General features: G+C 33.7%; 1 protein-coding gene across 15 annotated transcripts in view; it reads right to left on the minus strand.

Annotated features, from left to right (window-relative positions):
- Positions 1-16,360, minus strand: part of LOC115214989 (trafficking kinesin-binding protein 1) — a 257,960-nt gene that overhangs the window by 41,935 nt on the left and 199,665 nt on the right. For 14 of the 15 annotated variants that reach the window (XM_029784096.2, XM_036505233.1, XM_036505229.1 and 11 more), the window contains 5 exons: positions 16,224-16,340; positions 9,375-9,475; positions 5,166-5,204; positions 2,671-2,764; positions 1,196-1,274 (listed from right to left, as the gene is read on the minus strand). In XM_029784096.2, coding sequence (XP_029639956.1) covers positions 1,196-1,274; positions 2,671-2,764; positions 5,166-5,204; positions 9,375-9,475; positions 16,224-16,340 — 430 coding nt within the window. The remainder of the gene's footprint in view (positions 1-1,195; positions 1,275-2,670; positions 2,765-5,165; positions 5,205-9,374; positions 9,476-16,223; positions 16,341-16,360) is intronic. The other variant, XM_036505230.1, reaches the window with a different exon arrangement.

Below are 16,360 nucleotides of genomic sequence, written 5' to 3' on the forward strand. Positions count from 1 at the left end.
ACTAATTGACTGGTCCCCTCCCCAAAAATTTTGTGCCTTGTGCCTAGAGTAGAAAAGAATATGTTGAACTAAATTCAATTGCTCATCTGTATTCATATTCCCACTAACAAAGAAATTAATTAGTGCGGGTAAAAACGTAAGTGTGCATGTGTATACATTTATATTTTATAATATAGTGGGAAAACTAGGAAAAGAACTAATAAGACTGGCATAGTAGATTGTGACTCATTGCATATTCATGTGCTTCTGAAGCTATTTTTGTGCCTTAAAAAGTTATAAAATCTATAATTTTGTGAATATTTTAATCCTTTCTTTCATAATGTAATCAACATTAATGTATCTTATGCTTGTAATGAGGTAAACTGACCCCATTTCAAACATGAGTCAGAAGAATGTGATGCAATGTTTGCACAGGGATTATAGGAGGGGGAAAATAGACATTATGTGTGTGAGAGAGATTGTATGTGGAGGGGGTTGTCATAAGAAAGAGGGAGCAGAGACATATTTTCATAAAAGACAATTATGCAATTCATTTGTCTAATCAAAACAAAAACAGAAAAATAATAAATCTAAACTTTTTTTATAAAAAAATCATAAAATTAAAAGCAACAGCCTTGAATTATTATTAAAAAAGTCTAAAAGCTACTAAAAAATAGTTTACAATCAAACAATTATTCTACTGTCATTAAATATTTGTGCACCCTAATTTAGTACACAAGTATGAATTTTAAGAACAAATGAACCTAGAGCTTTCTAAAAGCAATGATAACTGATTTTGGTGAGGAAGGAGAAATTTTAAGTACATTAATGAGTCTATTTATGTATCATAGTTAATGTAAATATATGAAAGACTGTGATATTTGGAGATATCTTCTATGGATGCCCTGTGTTTGAAAACACAGTATGTATATATTGTAGGGAAATAGAGTTTATTCCAGCAGTGGTGAAAGTGAACAACAGATGCATTTCTGCATCAAAGGGCATCATCAATAATGTGTACTCACAGCCAGCATGTCTAAATTAGATCCACCGCCACTGATATATACATGAAAACAGGGAATAAACAATCACTGATGCTGCAAGTAACTGCCCAACTGAATAAAAAACAGTCATATGCAACACAAACAGTATTAGATTAAAATAGGTATTTGTGTATCATACTTTATACATATATCAAATTATGAGTTATCATTACCAAGCTGCTTGAGGCAATCTTGCACCAACTTCTCTTCCTTTTCTTCATAGTCCTCAGTGACTGATGCCAACTGGGAAGTCTGTAAGAGAAACCACACAAAAAACAGATTAGATTGATATGAATAACTAAAAGTAGTTTGTAAAATACTGACATAAAATTGTCAACAAATTCACGTAGTTATTACTATTAAGTTATTAACAGACATACTCATTAATATTCAATTAATATAATATTTAATTATTAACATCATGTAAAATCCACTCAGTCCACTTCTGTAAGGTGGTTAGTGTTCAGAAGAGCATCCAGCTGTAAAAACCTTTCCAAGAGAGACAGTGGAGCCTGGTGCAGTCTTCTGCCTGGCCAGCTCCTGTCAGACTGTCTAACCAATGCCAGCATGGAAAACAAACATTAAATGATAATGATGATAATTACCATTTAATGCCCACTTTTCCATGCTTGCATAGGTTAAACAGAATTTGTCAAGGCAATACAGCCAGATGCCCTTCCTGTTGCCTATCTTCACCAGTCTCCAAGTAATGTGATATTTTCCCAAAGGTAGACATGTTTTTCACACAACACTGGAAACAGCTTACATGATGATAATGCTCATTTACAACCATCATATAATATCTAGACAATGGTACACACACACAAACCAGGTTTCTTACAGTTTCCATCTATCAAATCCACTCATGGCTTTGGTTGACCCAGGGCTATAGTAGAAGACACTTTCCCAAGATGCCAAGCAGTGGGAGTGAAACCAAGATCATATGGTTGGGAAGCAAGCTTCTAACTACATAGACACAAAGTTATTAATACAATTTCTAATAGATGTACTGCTATGTAAATGAGTAAAACTAGTGTCTGCATTCTTTGTAAGCTGCTTGCTCTCTCTGAAGAATGGAGATGAGCAAATACTTCTAAAGAACCGACAACGAAAAGTCAAAGCTAGCTGAGCTGTTGCTGGATTCACATTGCAGACAGAATTCCATGGTTTAATGATAGGATCTATTTATCTTTTACTGGTTTCAGTCATTGGATTGCAGTCATGCTGGGGCACTGCTTTGAAGGGTTTAGGCAAACAAATCAAACTTAGTACTTCTTCCCTTTTTAAATCTGGTAGTTATTCTATCAGTGTCCTTTGTTGAATTGCTAAGTTATGGGGGACCTAAACAAACAACACTGGTTATTAAAGGAACAAACACTGACACACAGACACACGCGCATATATATGATGTGCTTCCACATAGTTTCTGTGTACCAAATTTACTGACAAGGCACTGGTCCGATCAGGGCTATAATAGAAGACATTTGCCTGAAGTGCCACGCAGTGGACTGAGCCCAAAACCACACGCTTGCAGAGTGAGCTTCTTAGCCACACAGCCACACCTGCACTTATACACAACAAAGGTGAATGTATGTTTATTAAAGGTACATACAAGAACTTATCCACACATCTCTGACACAGTGCTTACCTCGAGTCGCAGCTGCAAGTTGTCATCCTCAAGGAGCCGAACTTTTTTCTTTAGGCTATCGACATTGATACTGGACAGATTAAATGATTTCACCCTTCAGAGAGAAAATAAAATGAGAGGATATAAAATTTGTATTTTAAAAAATTAGAACTATACCAGTAGATAATCATGATAATATTAGTATTTTCAATTGAATGTTAAAGAAAAAAAAAAAGAAAGAAAAAACCCCAAATTAAATGTGTTAGTTTGACATTCATCCTGTAAATATTATAGTCATTAACAGAACCCACAGAAGTTCTGTAGTTATTTTGAAAAGTATAAGATTGTTAGAATCATGAAATACAAAATTTCTTTTGAAATGGTATCTTTTCATAGGTGTTTCATTCTTAAGAGAGTGTCAAGCTCACATAGTTAGTACTGAAGATGCAGTCTTTGGAGCAAATGCCTTTGAAAACTATATTGTTTGTTATGAACTTCTTGCCACTTCTACCTTGAGAGTTGTTATAATCTTTACATAAAGTAAAAAAAAAAGAAAAAAATTTAACTATGGAATAAAAAAGCAGGCAGCAGACATTATCTGTGACATTATTTTGCTATTGTATGGCTATATTGGCAAAACTAAGAGATCTTAATACATTCTACTACATTCTTGGTCTCAAACCAAGAAGTGCATATGGCTGGACTTGAACCCACAGTCACCTCACTGAGCTGTGATTAAAAATATTCATCAGTCAACTGCCTTATGAATCACATAAATGAAATGTATACACTAGATTATGCCTAATTTTATTCCATAGCTAAAGCATTACATATATAGACAATAATAGCAGAAATAACAAACAAACAAAACTATAAAAAAAAATTTAATTTTTTCTAAGGCCTAACCTAAAAAAAGGTTTCTATTGCTAGGGGATTAAAAGCAATGCCTTGCATGAAGAAATCGTCAAAGAAAACTAATCTGTAAAAGTTCTTCTAAAATCTTTGAAGAAATGTATTTGACATGACCTTATATTTATTTTGTCAGAGTACAAGATTATAAATTGTATCCTAAGTTTATAAATACAGCAGAAACAAAGAGATAGATAACATTAAGGAAAATCTGCATAAATCCAAGATAAATACTATGTGATGCTTATTAACTTCATTTTCCTTTTTAGCTGACCTTTTCTAATTGTTTCTTGTTGTTTGAAGATAAGATATTTCTAGGTTCTAAATACCCAACACATGATGTGGAAAAATAAATGTAAAAATATGAATAATAATGATTTTCTTTTGAGGAATACTAGGCCAATAATTAGGAGGGACGGGGCACAACTGGTTACATTAACATGAGTGTATAATTAGTACTTACTGGTTCCAGGAAAAAGCTGAAGTTCATTCAGGTAGGATTCAGAATATAAGATGAAGCCAAACATAGTAAGGCTTTTTTACTACCATTTTTTATTAATAATATTAATGATATTTAATGTTAAACAGTAGTTCAAAGAGTCTAAGGATGCTTCACACAGCATAAAGATATAAAGATGGTATCTTAGTTTTGAGCAATACTATTTGTTATATAGCCTATGTAAGACCTGCTCAAACAGACCCATGGCACATAGAAAACTATTTAGGAACAACTCACAGACCCAGCACTCCAGATATACCCTATCTGCATTTTTGTGTCAAGCATGTTGATCTGTGCGGATAGCATTAACTTTTCTAACATTCAGAGTTCTTATCAGGACTGTTCCATCACCTTTGGATACACTGGCACAAAATTAAGCTTTTTGGTTGCTTAATGTAATTCTAAGGACACAGACAAAAAAAAATTCTAGTTGAACATCAATGGTGAATGATATATTTATAGGTCATACTGTGAGATAGAGAGAAATAATGATGTTAATTATAAAATGTCTTGATGCACAACATGTATATTAAGATATATATTGTGATACATCTTCTATCTTTTGTTTTCTATTTTCACTTCTGCCTCTATTTTAGATTTCTCATACCAATTTGAATTTAATGTTTTTGGAAGTTGTTTCTGAATGTTAGATATTAGGTAGTTGATTAAATGGATAATTAGTATGATTAAACACAAATCAATTGAATATATATACGCACGAGGGAGTGCATACTAAGGTGAGATACAAACCCATAAAAGTTTAACTAGGTAGAAAGGGAAGACATATTGTTAATGTACAATGAAGTTATGAGTAAAGAACTGTTATGATACACAACTTGAAAAGACAATGATAGATGAAGATGAGGCTTTAGTTAGGGGAAAAAAAGTATGTTAAGTACAATGAGATGTTATAAACACAAGTAAAATACTCTGTATTTTTGAGATTGCCTAGGTCAGTGTAAATAGGGAAATACTAGTACATATTAGGATCATCAAAATAGGCAAAGTCAGAGAAGCATTGATGCTGTCTCCTTAATTGGTAGCAGCCATCTTATAAGTTACTGAAGCTGTCTCTAGCAAAGGAAAACTATGTGAATGGGTGCTGTACCTGCTGTCGGCTCCAGATGAGGATGGCTGTTGCTGTGTTCTAAAAAACGAAAAGGTAATGAAAAAGGTAGAAAAATACTGTCAAGACAACACTGCGGCACAATGGAGACAGATACACACAAAACTGTGGGTCCCAATATATTTTTCATATCTCTGTGAGAACCCCTTTTGGCTTCTTAAGGGTTTTGGTAACTTTTCTAGAAACTGAAAACCTTATTTGACCTCAATTATTAAATTAAATTGAGAAAATACAGTTTACAGACATTGCCACCACTAATAAAACATAGTTTTATAAACCTAAGACTCCAGGGACCTCTAATGGGCAGTCCTACCTCACATCTTTTTTACTTGTTGGTTCTGGAGAAGAGGCAGTGCTCACAGCTTCTACATGCTTCCCCCAGAATAGTGGAATTGATATTCTTCTTGAATGGTGAAATTAATATTTTTCTTGAACTTTTGTAAGACATCTGATAGGGACATTCAGAAAATCCCAGAGGGCCTACATTATCAGAAGGAAGGGCAGCTTGTAATGATTAGCATGTGGCATGGTAGGAGAAGTGATATAAAAAGGGTGATGAGCAAAGGAGAGACGAATAGCATGGGAACACCTGATTATAGGTGGCATGAACCCAGCCAGCTCCAAGGAATAGAGAAATGCCATTATAGCAGATATAGAAAAGTCAGAGTGGGAAGAAATAGAGCACCTTTAGACAAGGGGCTGGAGCATGTCTGTAAGTAACTTTTATGCCAATCAGTCAGGTGGCCTTTTCTGGACATGGTCTAAGATGTGTGTGGGAATCCACAGCAGTAGCACTGTCCCACTTGTGAGAGAAATACTCCATTCTGGACCTCAACTGAGTTTTGTAGAATATCAATAATTGTTTGGAGTTTAAGTATCTTCTGGCCCTAAAGAGAAGTGCTAATCTTTGAGATGTAGCCCTGGCTACATCGAAGACCTGCTTTTGCCAGAAGATACTCCAAGTAATAGTGAAACCCAACAGTGAAACCCTATTTCAAGGGCACTGGCTGAGTCATGCACTGAGAATTGTCAAACAAGAATGACTACAGAAGACTATAAAAATATAGGATTTACATAAGATCCTTATCTCCCTACATAATCTATTTCTCATTAGCTGTGCTATCATAGATAGCACACAGCCAATGAGAAAATGCTAAAACAGAAGGTAAATTATCATAGAAAATTCCAGCAGTTTTTCATATATCAAGTAGTTACATGGGTTGTGATCACCTACCAGTTTAACAACTGATAAAGATTCCTAATCAGCTTATTGGAATTTTTTCTAATCATACCCCCATCATAAAAGAAACAAACATTATTTATTTATTCACCAATCTTATGTATGTTATGTACACTCCTATTCTTGCAACTCTGACCTGTTTATTACCATTTATCATTGAGAGCAACTTTGCCTCTCATCCTTTTAGGGCTGATAAAAGAAGTGCCAGCCGAACACTGGAGTCGATATAATTGACTTACCCTCTCACCCAAACTTGCTGGCCTTGTGCCACAATTTAAAAGCATTATTTATTATTATTATTATTATTATTATTATTATTATTATTATTAACGTGGTGAGCTGGCAGAATTGTTATCACGCTGGGCGAAATGCTTAGCAGTATTGAGCCTGCTGCTACGTTCTGAGTTCAAATTCTACCAAGGTTGACTTTGCCTTTCATGCATTCGGGGTTGATAAATTAAGTACCAGTTGCATACTGGGATTGATGTAATTGACTTAATCCCTTCCTCCAAATTCGAGGCCATGTGCTTCCAGAAGAAAGAATTATCATTATTATTATTATTATTATTATTATTAAAGCAGCAACTGGCAGAATTGTTAGCATGCCAGACGAAATACTAGCAGTATTTTGTCTACTGCTACATTCTGAGTTCAAATCCCATCAAGGTTGACTTTGCCTTTCATCCTTTTGGGTTGATAAATTAAGTACCAGTGAAACACTAGGGTCAATGTAATCGATTATCACATCCCCTCAAATTTCAGGCCTCATGCCTATAGTAGAAAGGGTTATTATTATTATCTTTTTTAGTTACTATCTACAATCACAAGAATGTATCTGTAACAGAATGAGTTCCTACAGAAAGCAGGGGATAGAGCAAGATTTTACATTCAACAGAGAGCATTAAGGAAATACAAGGTTAGAAAAACAAGTTGTTCTGTGCAGATAATTCCAAATAGCTGGTGCAGAAACGAAACAGTGCAACTGACAGCTGAAGTGAATCTCAAGAACAGAAGACCACTTATAAAATCTGATAAATGAAGGTTTCTGTCTTATGAAACAATTTTCTTTTTTTTTTGAAATTCTATATTTCATAATCCAAAATAAATAAGAAAGTGCAGGATGGTGGTGGGTAGGTAGATAAAACTACCTTGAATACAGGGGAAAAGAAAATCCAAAACATGGGCACATTTTACTCTAAATGATCCAGAAGGAAAAGATTATGAATTTACATTAAAATTCTGGAAACAGATTGTTCTTGCACAGTTGCAAGTGAGATATTTCTTTGTCCAAGGTTACGACATTAATAATATGTAGCTAGAGTTGAGAAACTTGACATCTCTGCATAGTGTCTTTATAATTTTAACTCTGTCTTTATCAACAGGAAACTGGGTATGGACTATGGCTGAACTTTTCTCTGTTTCTTATAACCTCTATTCTCAAAACTTATCTCTGTACATTATACTGGCAGAGAGAAGAAATTGTTGAAAACTTCATTATTAATTCTACAAATACTAAAAGGAAAAAATGTTTTAACTCTGTTTTCATACTTCTGTTGAAATACACTTTATTGCAGTTAATTTTGAAAATAATGAAGAATTTAGTAAATTAGCTTTCTCATTATTAGGTTGATGTTTGGAACAGAATTTGACATGAAATTTTTATGGCAAGTTTTAATTTTTAATTTAGATAATTTAAATACAGAAAGTTTGCATCACAGAATCAGTGAGGCTCTCAGTTAGGTTGATATCAAAAAGATTAAATAAAACTAACCAAATATTAATCCATTTAAGACTATGACTTATTCAAAACAAATTAAGTCATTTATGAATTTTTTTTTTTTTTTGCAAATGAATAAATCAATATGGTTGATATAAAGGAACATTCTAGCTTACTGTAAATATTTTCACTTCAACAAAATGTTCTTTCAATGTTTCATTTGCCAAAGGCTGCAAATTGGCAGAATCATGAGCCAGGCAAAATTCTGCCGCGATCAACATTGCTTTTCATCCTTTCAGGATCAATAAAATAAGTACCAGTTAAGCAAGGGGCAGCAGGTGGCAATGTAATTGACTTAGCCCCTCCCTTGAAATTGCTGGCCTTGTACCAAAATTTGAAATCAATATTTCATTTGCCAATCTAGGACTTCTTCCATCTCAGTGAATTGTTTGCCATAAAAACCGTTTTCTATTCCATTTTTTTTTCTTCTGGAGATTTGTCAGTAAAGATGTACAAAGAAGTATTAAAAATAAAAATAGTCACACTTGAAGGTGTGTAAAGCAGTTATCAAGCTTGATTTAGTAAATATACTAAGCAAGTTCACTTGCTATACTGCACTGGATAAGCATTTATAGAATAGCTTTGCTTCTTGCAAAGGTGTTCAATAAACATAACTAATGATAACTAATTAACAAACTTTATTAAGCCTCTAAAATATATGATATGAATCTTTGCTTAAACTTCACTCCAGAAATATTGCAAACAGATAAACCTTAAATCATAAAATATATAATTATGCAACTAACTCCATATCTCCAAAATTACTGGCCTTGTGCCAAAATTTGAAACTATTATTATTACTATTATTTTAATACAATTTAGAATGAGATTATTATCAGGTCTGTAAAGGTGGCACAGAAGGTAACATGCTGAGCAGGAATTAATTTCATTGATTAATGACCGGGTTCAAATCCTACCAGTCAGCTTTGGTTTTACATTTTATCCCACCATTGGTCAACAGGAAATATTTACTATTTTCAGTTCAATAGCCTACAGCTGCTCCAACACATTGTGTGTGTGTGTGTGTGTGTGTCTACACGTATATGCAATAGAAATTTATACAGGGTCAGGGGCCACCAACTGACTGGGGTACACCAAAACCCAAGTAAAAGGGGTCAGCAATGTGACTTTTCCTTTCATATATAGGATAAAAATAATTAATAAGAATACTTACGGTGTACTAGAATCTGATTCAGACTCTGCATTTTCTAAATCTTGTGTATAGAATCGCAACAACTCATCTTTCATAGAAAGGTCATGCTTTAATTGGCTAACCTGTAAAAGAGTCAACAAAGAATGATATAAGCAAACTGTCTGAAGTAAAGGTGTACAAATATAACTGAACAGCTGGGCAGGAGGCAAAGTGTCGATGCAACCACAATTCTTTGAACATGGGTAAGGCATATTACTGTATTTATTCATGTGTAAGTCACACTATTCTATACTTGATTTTAACTGTAAAAACCAGGGGCATGACTTATATAAGTGGCAAATCTAAAACTATGAAGGGAAAAATATTTTGTACCATGATTTAATACTAAATTAGGAATGTGACACATGCATGAAATAGATATGGTCATGACTTTGTCTACCTCAGTGTGTTTGACTGATAACAGATGTCATTACCATTTCTAAATTGAATGGTTGGCTGTCAGTAAGAAGGTGGAATATTCATGTATAAAAATACCTTATTTAATACAAAAATGTTCAAATCAGTGAAACTCTCATCAGTGTAAGTAAAGGAAAATGAACATACAAAGTACATGAAAACTCCCTGTAATTAACATATGCTAGGTGTGTGTGTGTGTGTGTTCATTTTTCCATGCTAGTATAAGGTAGATGGATATCTATTACTGAGGCATTGTTTCACAGTCAAATGCTCTTCCTGTCACTAACCTATACCTGATTTTCAAGTAAGGGATTTTTTTTCATTCCACATGTCTTTAAAAGTACAAAGTTATTGGGTAATCTGTTGACAAGGAATTGTCAAAACTTTACCATTTGTAGTTCACCCTTTGTGACTGTTTACATTCTGTCAAAGACACACACACACACAATGGACTTCATATGGTTTCCAGCTACTAAATTCACTCACAAGACATTGAGCAACTTGGGACTTGCTCCAGGTGTTGGGCAGTGGGACTGAACTTGAAACCATGTGGTTGAGAACTGAACTTAACTACACAGCCATGTCAGTGCCTTCGTTCTCTCTCTCTCTCTCTCTCTCTCTCTCTCTCGCTCTCTCTCATACACATACATACATGCATGCACACACACAAACAAAATGTTCTATGAATGCACTTGTCACTATATAATGGAAAAGAAGTGGATCTATTCACTTCCTGGTTGCAAAACCCAGTTTGTCCAGTTTTGTATCTTCTTACAATGCAACCTTCACCACTGATTAAACAAATATCAATAGAATATGAGGGGCAAAGTTAGAGTTTGTTAGATCTTGTACCAAACATATTAAACATACTATAGAATAGGTGTGATTAATTAGGGTTGGATAAGGTAAGAAAACAAAGTTTGTTTTTTTTTTACCAATAAACTTTAAGCATATATAAGAAGAGAGATAGATGTTTATGCTTGTTGACATAAGATCATGTATAGGCAGGTGGTGTGAGGCATGGCTCATCATCAGATGAAATGCAGTACTAAAAAAATTTAAGGCGTGCCATTCAGAAAACTTCAGTTTTAAGGCGTGCCATTTCAGAAAACTGACATAGAAAAATGGAAATTAGATATCTGGCTAGAAACATATATGGGGTAAAATATGAGAGAATATGTAAGTACAGAACAACAGTTACTATTATAGTTAAGGGTAATAACATTGAAATATTGCTTTAACATTTCTGTTATATTACTGTTGAAATACAAGGCCTTATATTTCAACAGTTCCAAGTAACTATTCTTCTCTGAAGACCTTCTACTGCCCAACTCTCTTGAATGTTTGTTACTACTATTGAAATACATAGCCTAGGTTTCAATTCTTTTAAAAATGAAGAATTTAGTAAAATAACTTTGCTATTCTTAAGGTGCTGTTTGAGACATAAATTAACCTGAAATTTTTATGGAAGAATGTATTTTAGATCTTAGTTAGTTAGTTAGTTAATTTGGCTCAAAAGCAAATAGCAAGGCCATGTAGGGGGACATGGAGTTAAGTACAGGGTGGTGTTCATGTAAAGAGTTCAGGCCACTTGAGGTCCAGGGAGGCTTTGAACAAAGCGGTCGTCGGCATCTTCACCATCTTGTCTGGCAGCTTGTTCCACGGATCCGCAACCTGGACGGAGAAAGCTCCTCTCCTTCGATTGAGATGAAATCGTCGCAGGTAGAGCTTTTCGGAATGACCCCGCAGCCAACGCTCTGGAGCCGGAGTGAAGAACAGCTCTTTCGAGAGGTTACACTTTCCGCTTATGATGTTGTGGGCGAGAATGAGATCACCACGGCGGCGGCGTTTTTCAAGAGAATAAAGGTCGAGCGTCCTCAGCCTTTCTTTGTAGGACAAATTTTTGAGACCATGAACCATGCGGGTAGCCAGCTTCTGGACTCTTTCGAGATGCTGAATGTCTTTGAGGAGATAAGGAGAAGAGGCTTGAATCCCATACTCCAATATGGGTCTCACCAGCGTGACATAGAGTGGTAGGAATATGGCTGCTGTGAGCATTCCGAATGACCGTCAAATCAAGAACAGAATTCCGCGTGCTTTGTTGGCAGCATGGATGCACTGGGCCGAAGGCGAAAAGGAGGAATCCACCAAGATACCCAGGTCCTTTACCTGATCGGTCCTCTCCAGCAGCAGACGACCTGGCTCGAAATCAAGTTGAGTTGCAGGAGTAGAGCCAACAGGCAGATGACAGCACTTTGACACGTTCAGACACAGGTCCCAATCGTTAGACCACTTTCAAATTTGGTGGAGGCATCGATGAAGATCCTCTATATTACCGCGAGGAGCGACCAGTTTGATATCGTCGGCAAATAGAAGGGTGTGTTGCGTGAGGTCGTCGGGCAAGTCATTTATGAAGACTAAGAACAACAAGGGCCCAAGCACTGAACCTTGAGGCACGCCACTGCTCGCACTGGAGACGTCGGACCGCGAACCATTAACTTGGACTTGGAAGGAGCGATCTGAGAGGAAGGCACCAACCCATCGTATAATATCCGGATGGAAACTATATGCTTGAAGCTTGACAAGTAATAGGCGGTGGTTTACCGAGTCAAAAGCTTTGGCAAAGTCCAATAAAACGATGTCAACAGCATCACTATCATCTTATAAAATAAGAAGATTGTATCAGGACCAAGGGCATCTTGGGTGGGTTAGCATCAGAAGGGTTAATCAAATTTACATTCAAATAATATTAGTTTTAGCTTCACAAGCATCAAATAGAGAGTAAAAATATTTCAGTGAAACAAGTGTATTCTTTGGCAAAAATACAAGTAGTTGGCATAGACTCACTATATAAGCTCTTTATATTAATCTTTATATAATTACAAGTTGGTGAGGATCAAAAGTAGGAGGTGAACTCAGTAAACTTGTGAGGTTTTGATTTACTATTGTAGATGTTTCTCATTTTTGTATTGTGAAGATCACTGGGTAAGGTATGACTGTTACCACTCTTTTTATATGATTTTTGTCCCAAACAAGACTAGAGGCCATTGAAGCGTGATTACAAAGGAGGAAATGAAAAGGCCTACAAATTCAAAAGATGTCAATTGGCAGAAAACTTAAAGGACAAAGTATCCTAGACAAGAGGAAAACAAAATGATGGTAGTGAGTTCTGGAGAGCAGCAGTTTGAGGAAAATTTATTAGTATAAAAGGATTGTCTTATGACGAACAGGAAACTCAACAGGGATGAGAATTGAGTGACACTATTAAAGATTTCAACGGAGGATACTAAACCAAAAAGTTCATCAGTGCCATGGCCAAGGAAATATGTACTAATTTCATCTTAGCCATTGTTGGACACATTTAATTATTAGACAAACAAATGTATTTAATGAGTGCACATTATAATATTATGATAATATTTACCCTCCTCCAAAGTATATTTTCCAATACTAAGATAACTACTTTTAGTAACAAAATAAAATAGGTATTAACAATATATAGGATTCAGTTTAATATAAATTATTCATTAATGTTTTATGGTTAAATGTTAAATAATGATCTTTGTTTACTACACTGAAAAGTCTGACTGATTACCATTCGAGAAAAAACCCAACAAAAAACTATTAATAACCTGAACTTCCACTCCCAGTGATAATATGTCATACTCTGGGTCAGATGTCTTATAGCATTATATATATATGTGTGTGTGTGTGTGTGTATGTATATATATATATGTGTGTGTATATATATATATATATATATATATATATATATATATACACACACACACATAAATAAATAAAACAATATTTGGGGAAAGAGCAATCTCATAGGGAAAGGCTTTTCATGTGCATACACATACACACCAAAGCAAATATAAACAAAAATAATTCACCTTCAAAATGTACTGTTGCTAGAAGGTCAATATACATAACATCCTGCTATAACTACTGTCTATTTCCACATAACAGCTATGATACAATAATTCATTTTTACCATCTTACAATTCAGAACAGAATCATTTTTTTTTTATTCCATAGCTTTCTATATTCTCAGCACCTACTCTTTTGTTCAATCTGTGAACATTTAATCTTGAATTTATTTAAATTTTATATTAGAGAAAAATCTCACAGTTAATTCAACTTATTTCTTAAAGATTGTTGAATAGGTATTATGTACACTTTGAATCTATCACAACCTACAGTGACTGAATTCTATGAGTCAACTGCTGCCTGTAGCACACCCCAAACAATGCAAAAGAAACAGAAAAGATTACAAAAATATTATTATTATTGTTGTTGTTAGTATAAATATAATAGAATTAAACCCAGTAACACAATCTTGTGAAATTTAGCATTGTAAAGCATAAAATGTCTTTTAATCTTTCTTTTATTTGCTTCAGTCATTGAACTGCAACCATGCTTAGGCATGAGTAATATTTTTTCCTGTCTGGTACTTATTTTACTGTTTTCTCTTTCTAAGCTGTTAAGTTACAGGGACATAAACAAACCAACATCAAGTGTCAAATGGTAGGAGAGATAAACAAAGACATATAGAAACTCTCCTACCATACACACACACACACATATATATATATACACACACATATATATACACACATATATATACATATATATATATGTAGATACACATACTTACATATACATACATACATATATATATATACATACATATACATACATATAAACACACACACACATATATAAACACACACATATAAACACACACACACATATATATATATGTTTATATATATATATATATATATATATATATATATATAATATATATATATATATATATATATATATAATATATATACATCAGGCTTCCACAGTTTGTATCTACCAAATTCACTCACAAAGTCCACCTAAAGATTTAGCAGAAGATACTTGCTCAAGGCGCTGTGCAGTGAGACTGAATCCCAGCTAAATAAGGTCGCAATGAGAGTTCCTTAACCATACAACCACATCTGCACCCAGTAATTAATTAATTTCTGTAAATATCAATTTAATTTTCACAAAAATGCTTTCCTCAATAAACGCAAAAAAAGGCTCAACACATTTTGAAAAGCAAAAAGTTCATTATGTCAATATACAACAATTAAGAAGTAAAAAAAAATAGTTTAAACTTGTAGTATAAAGGGAATTTTATCCAACATTATTTGGGTGAAGAAATAAAAATCATTTGGGAAGTTTACAGGAATATTAAAAATCAATAAAAAGTCTAATATAATACAGATATTTACATAGGGAAACATAAAGGGATTAATTATAGGTGACAGAAGCAGTATCAATACCAAATGGTATTGATATGGATGCTCTGTCAGAACACCAAATACTGTGTTATTAGCCTTGAGAGATCCTCTCGTAAAGGTACTTCGTGCATAAAGGAATCTATACAAGAGGATCATTCAAGGCTAATAATGCAATAGTCGGGGTTCTAAGAAGCTACCTATGCTAAGTTGGATACATAAGAGGATTGTTTAAAACTGCTAGTATACATATATATATATATATATATATATATATATATATATATTATATATATATATATAATAATAATATTAGAGAATATGATTCCAAACTTACAGGAAAAAATTCAATTTAGTAATACTAAATCAAATTTCACAATATATAATATATGTATATAAATTAGAGAAGAACCACCACATAGCAATTCAACAATGATATAATTAAATCATACCATATAGAAAAAAATTAAAGATACGATAAAACATACCTATAATTAAGTAAAGTACAAAATAATAAATAAATAGTATATAATTAGTAAAAAATAAATAGTATATAATTAGTAATAAATAATTAGTATATAATTAGTCTTTTTACTTATTATATACTATTTATTAATTTGTACTTTACTTAATTACAGGTATATGCTTTATCGTATATTTAATTTTTTTCTATATATTATGATTTAATTATATCATTGTTGAATTGCTACATAGTGGTTCTTCTCTAATTTATATATATATAAAATATTGAAGTGAAGTTATGTGGCCTAGTAGCCAGAGTGTTGGGTTTGAATTTGTAAGATCATGCATTTAATTTATTGATTTAACTGTGCATTGTGTTCTTGAGCAAGACATTTCATTTCACAACACTCCAATTCACTTATCTGAAAATGAAGGGCAGCAGGAGCAGCTGGAATTAACTTTGCTACAAGCTGGCACCCTGTCCTGTCCAGAGGGAGCTTTCAAGGGTAGGAACAGCAGTGGTATTTAATTTCCCTATGGCCTTCACACAATCACACACAGAGTATAAGATATAACATCTTGTAATTTTCTAATATCTTAGACACCCTAATAATGGTTAACACAGAGAAGAAAACACAAATGAAAATTGATTTAAAAGAAAAAAGAAACGACTTACTTTGTCATTAGCAGCAGATAATTGGTCTTCTAAGTGGTCAGCTTTGTCTGATAACTCTTTGTTCTTCTCAAGAAGGGTTTGACCGATGCGAGCTGCAAGTTCAAGATCTCGTTCTTTCTGCAAATGAATGAAGTATT

This window comes from Octopus sinensis, linkage group LG8 (genome assembly GCF_006345805.1).
Source record: "Octopus sinensis linkage group LG8, ASM634580v1, whole genome shotgun sequence".
NCBI classification, from domain to species: domain Eukaryota; kingdom Metazoa; phylum Mollusca; class Cephalopoda; order Octopoda; family Octopodidae; genus Octopus; species Octopus sinensis.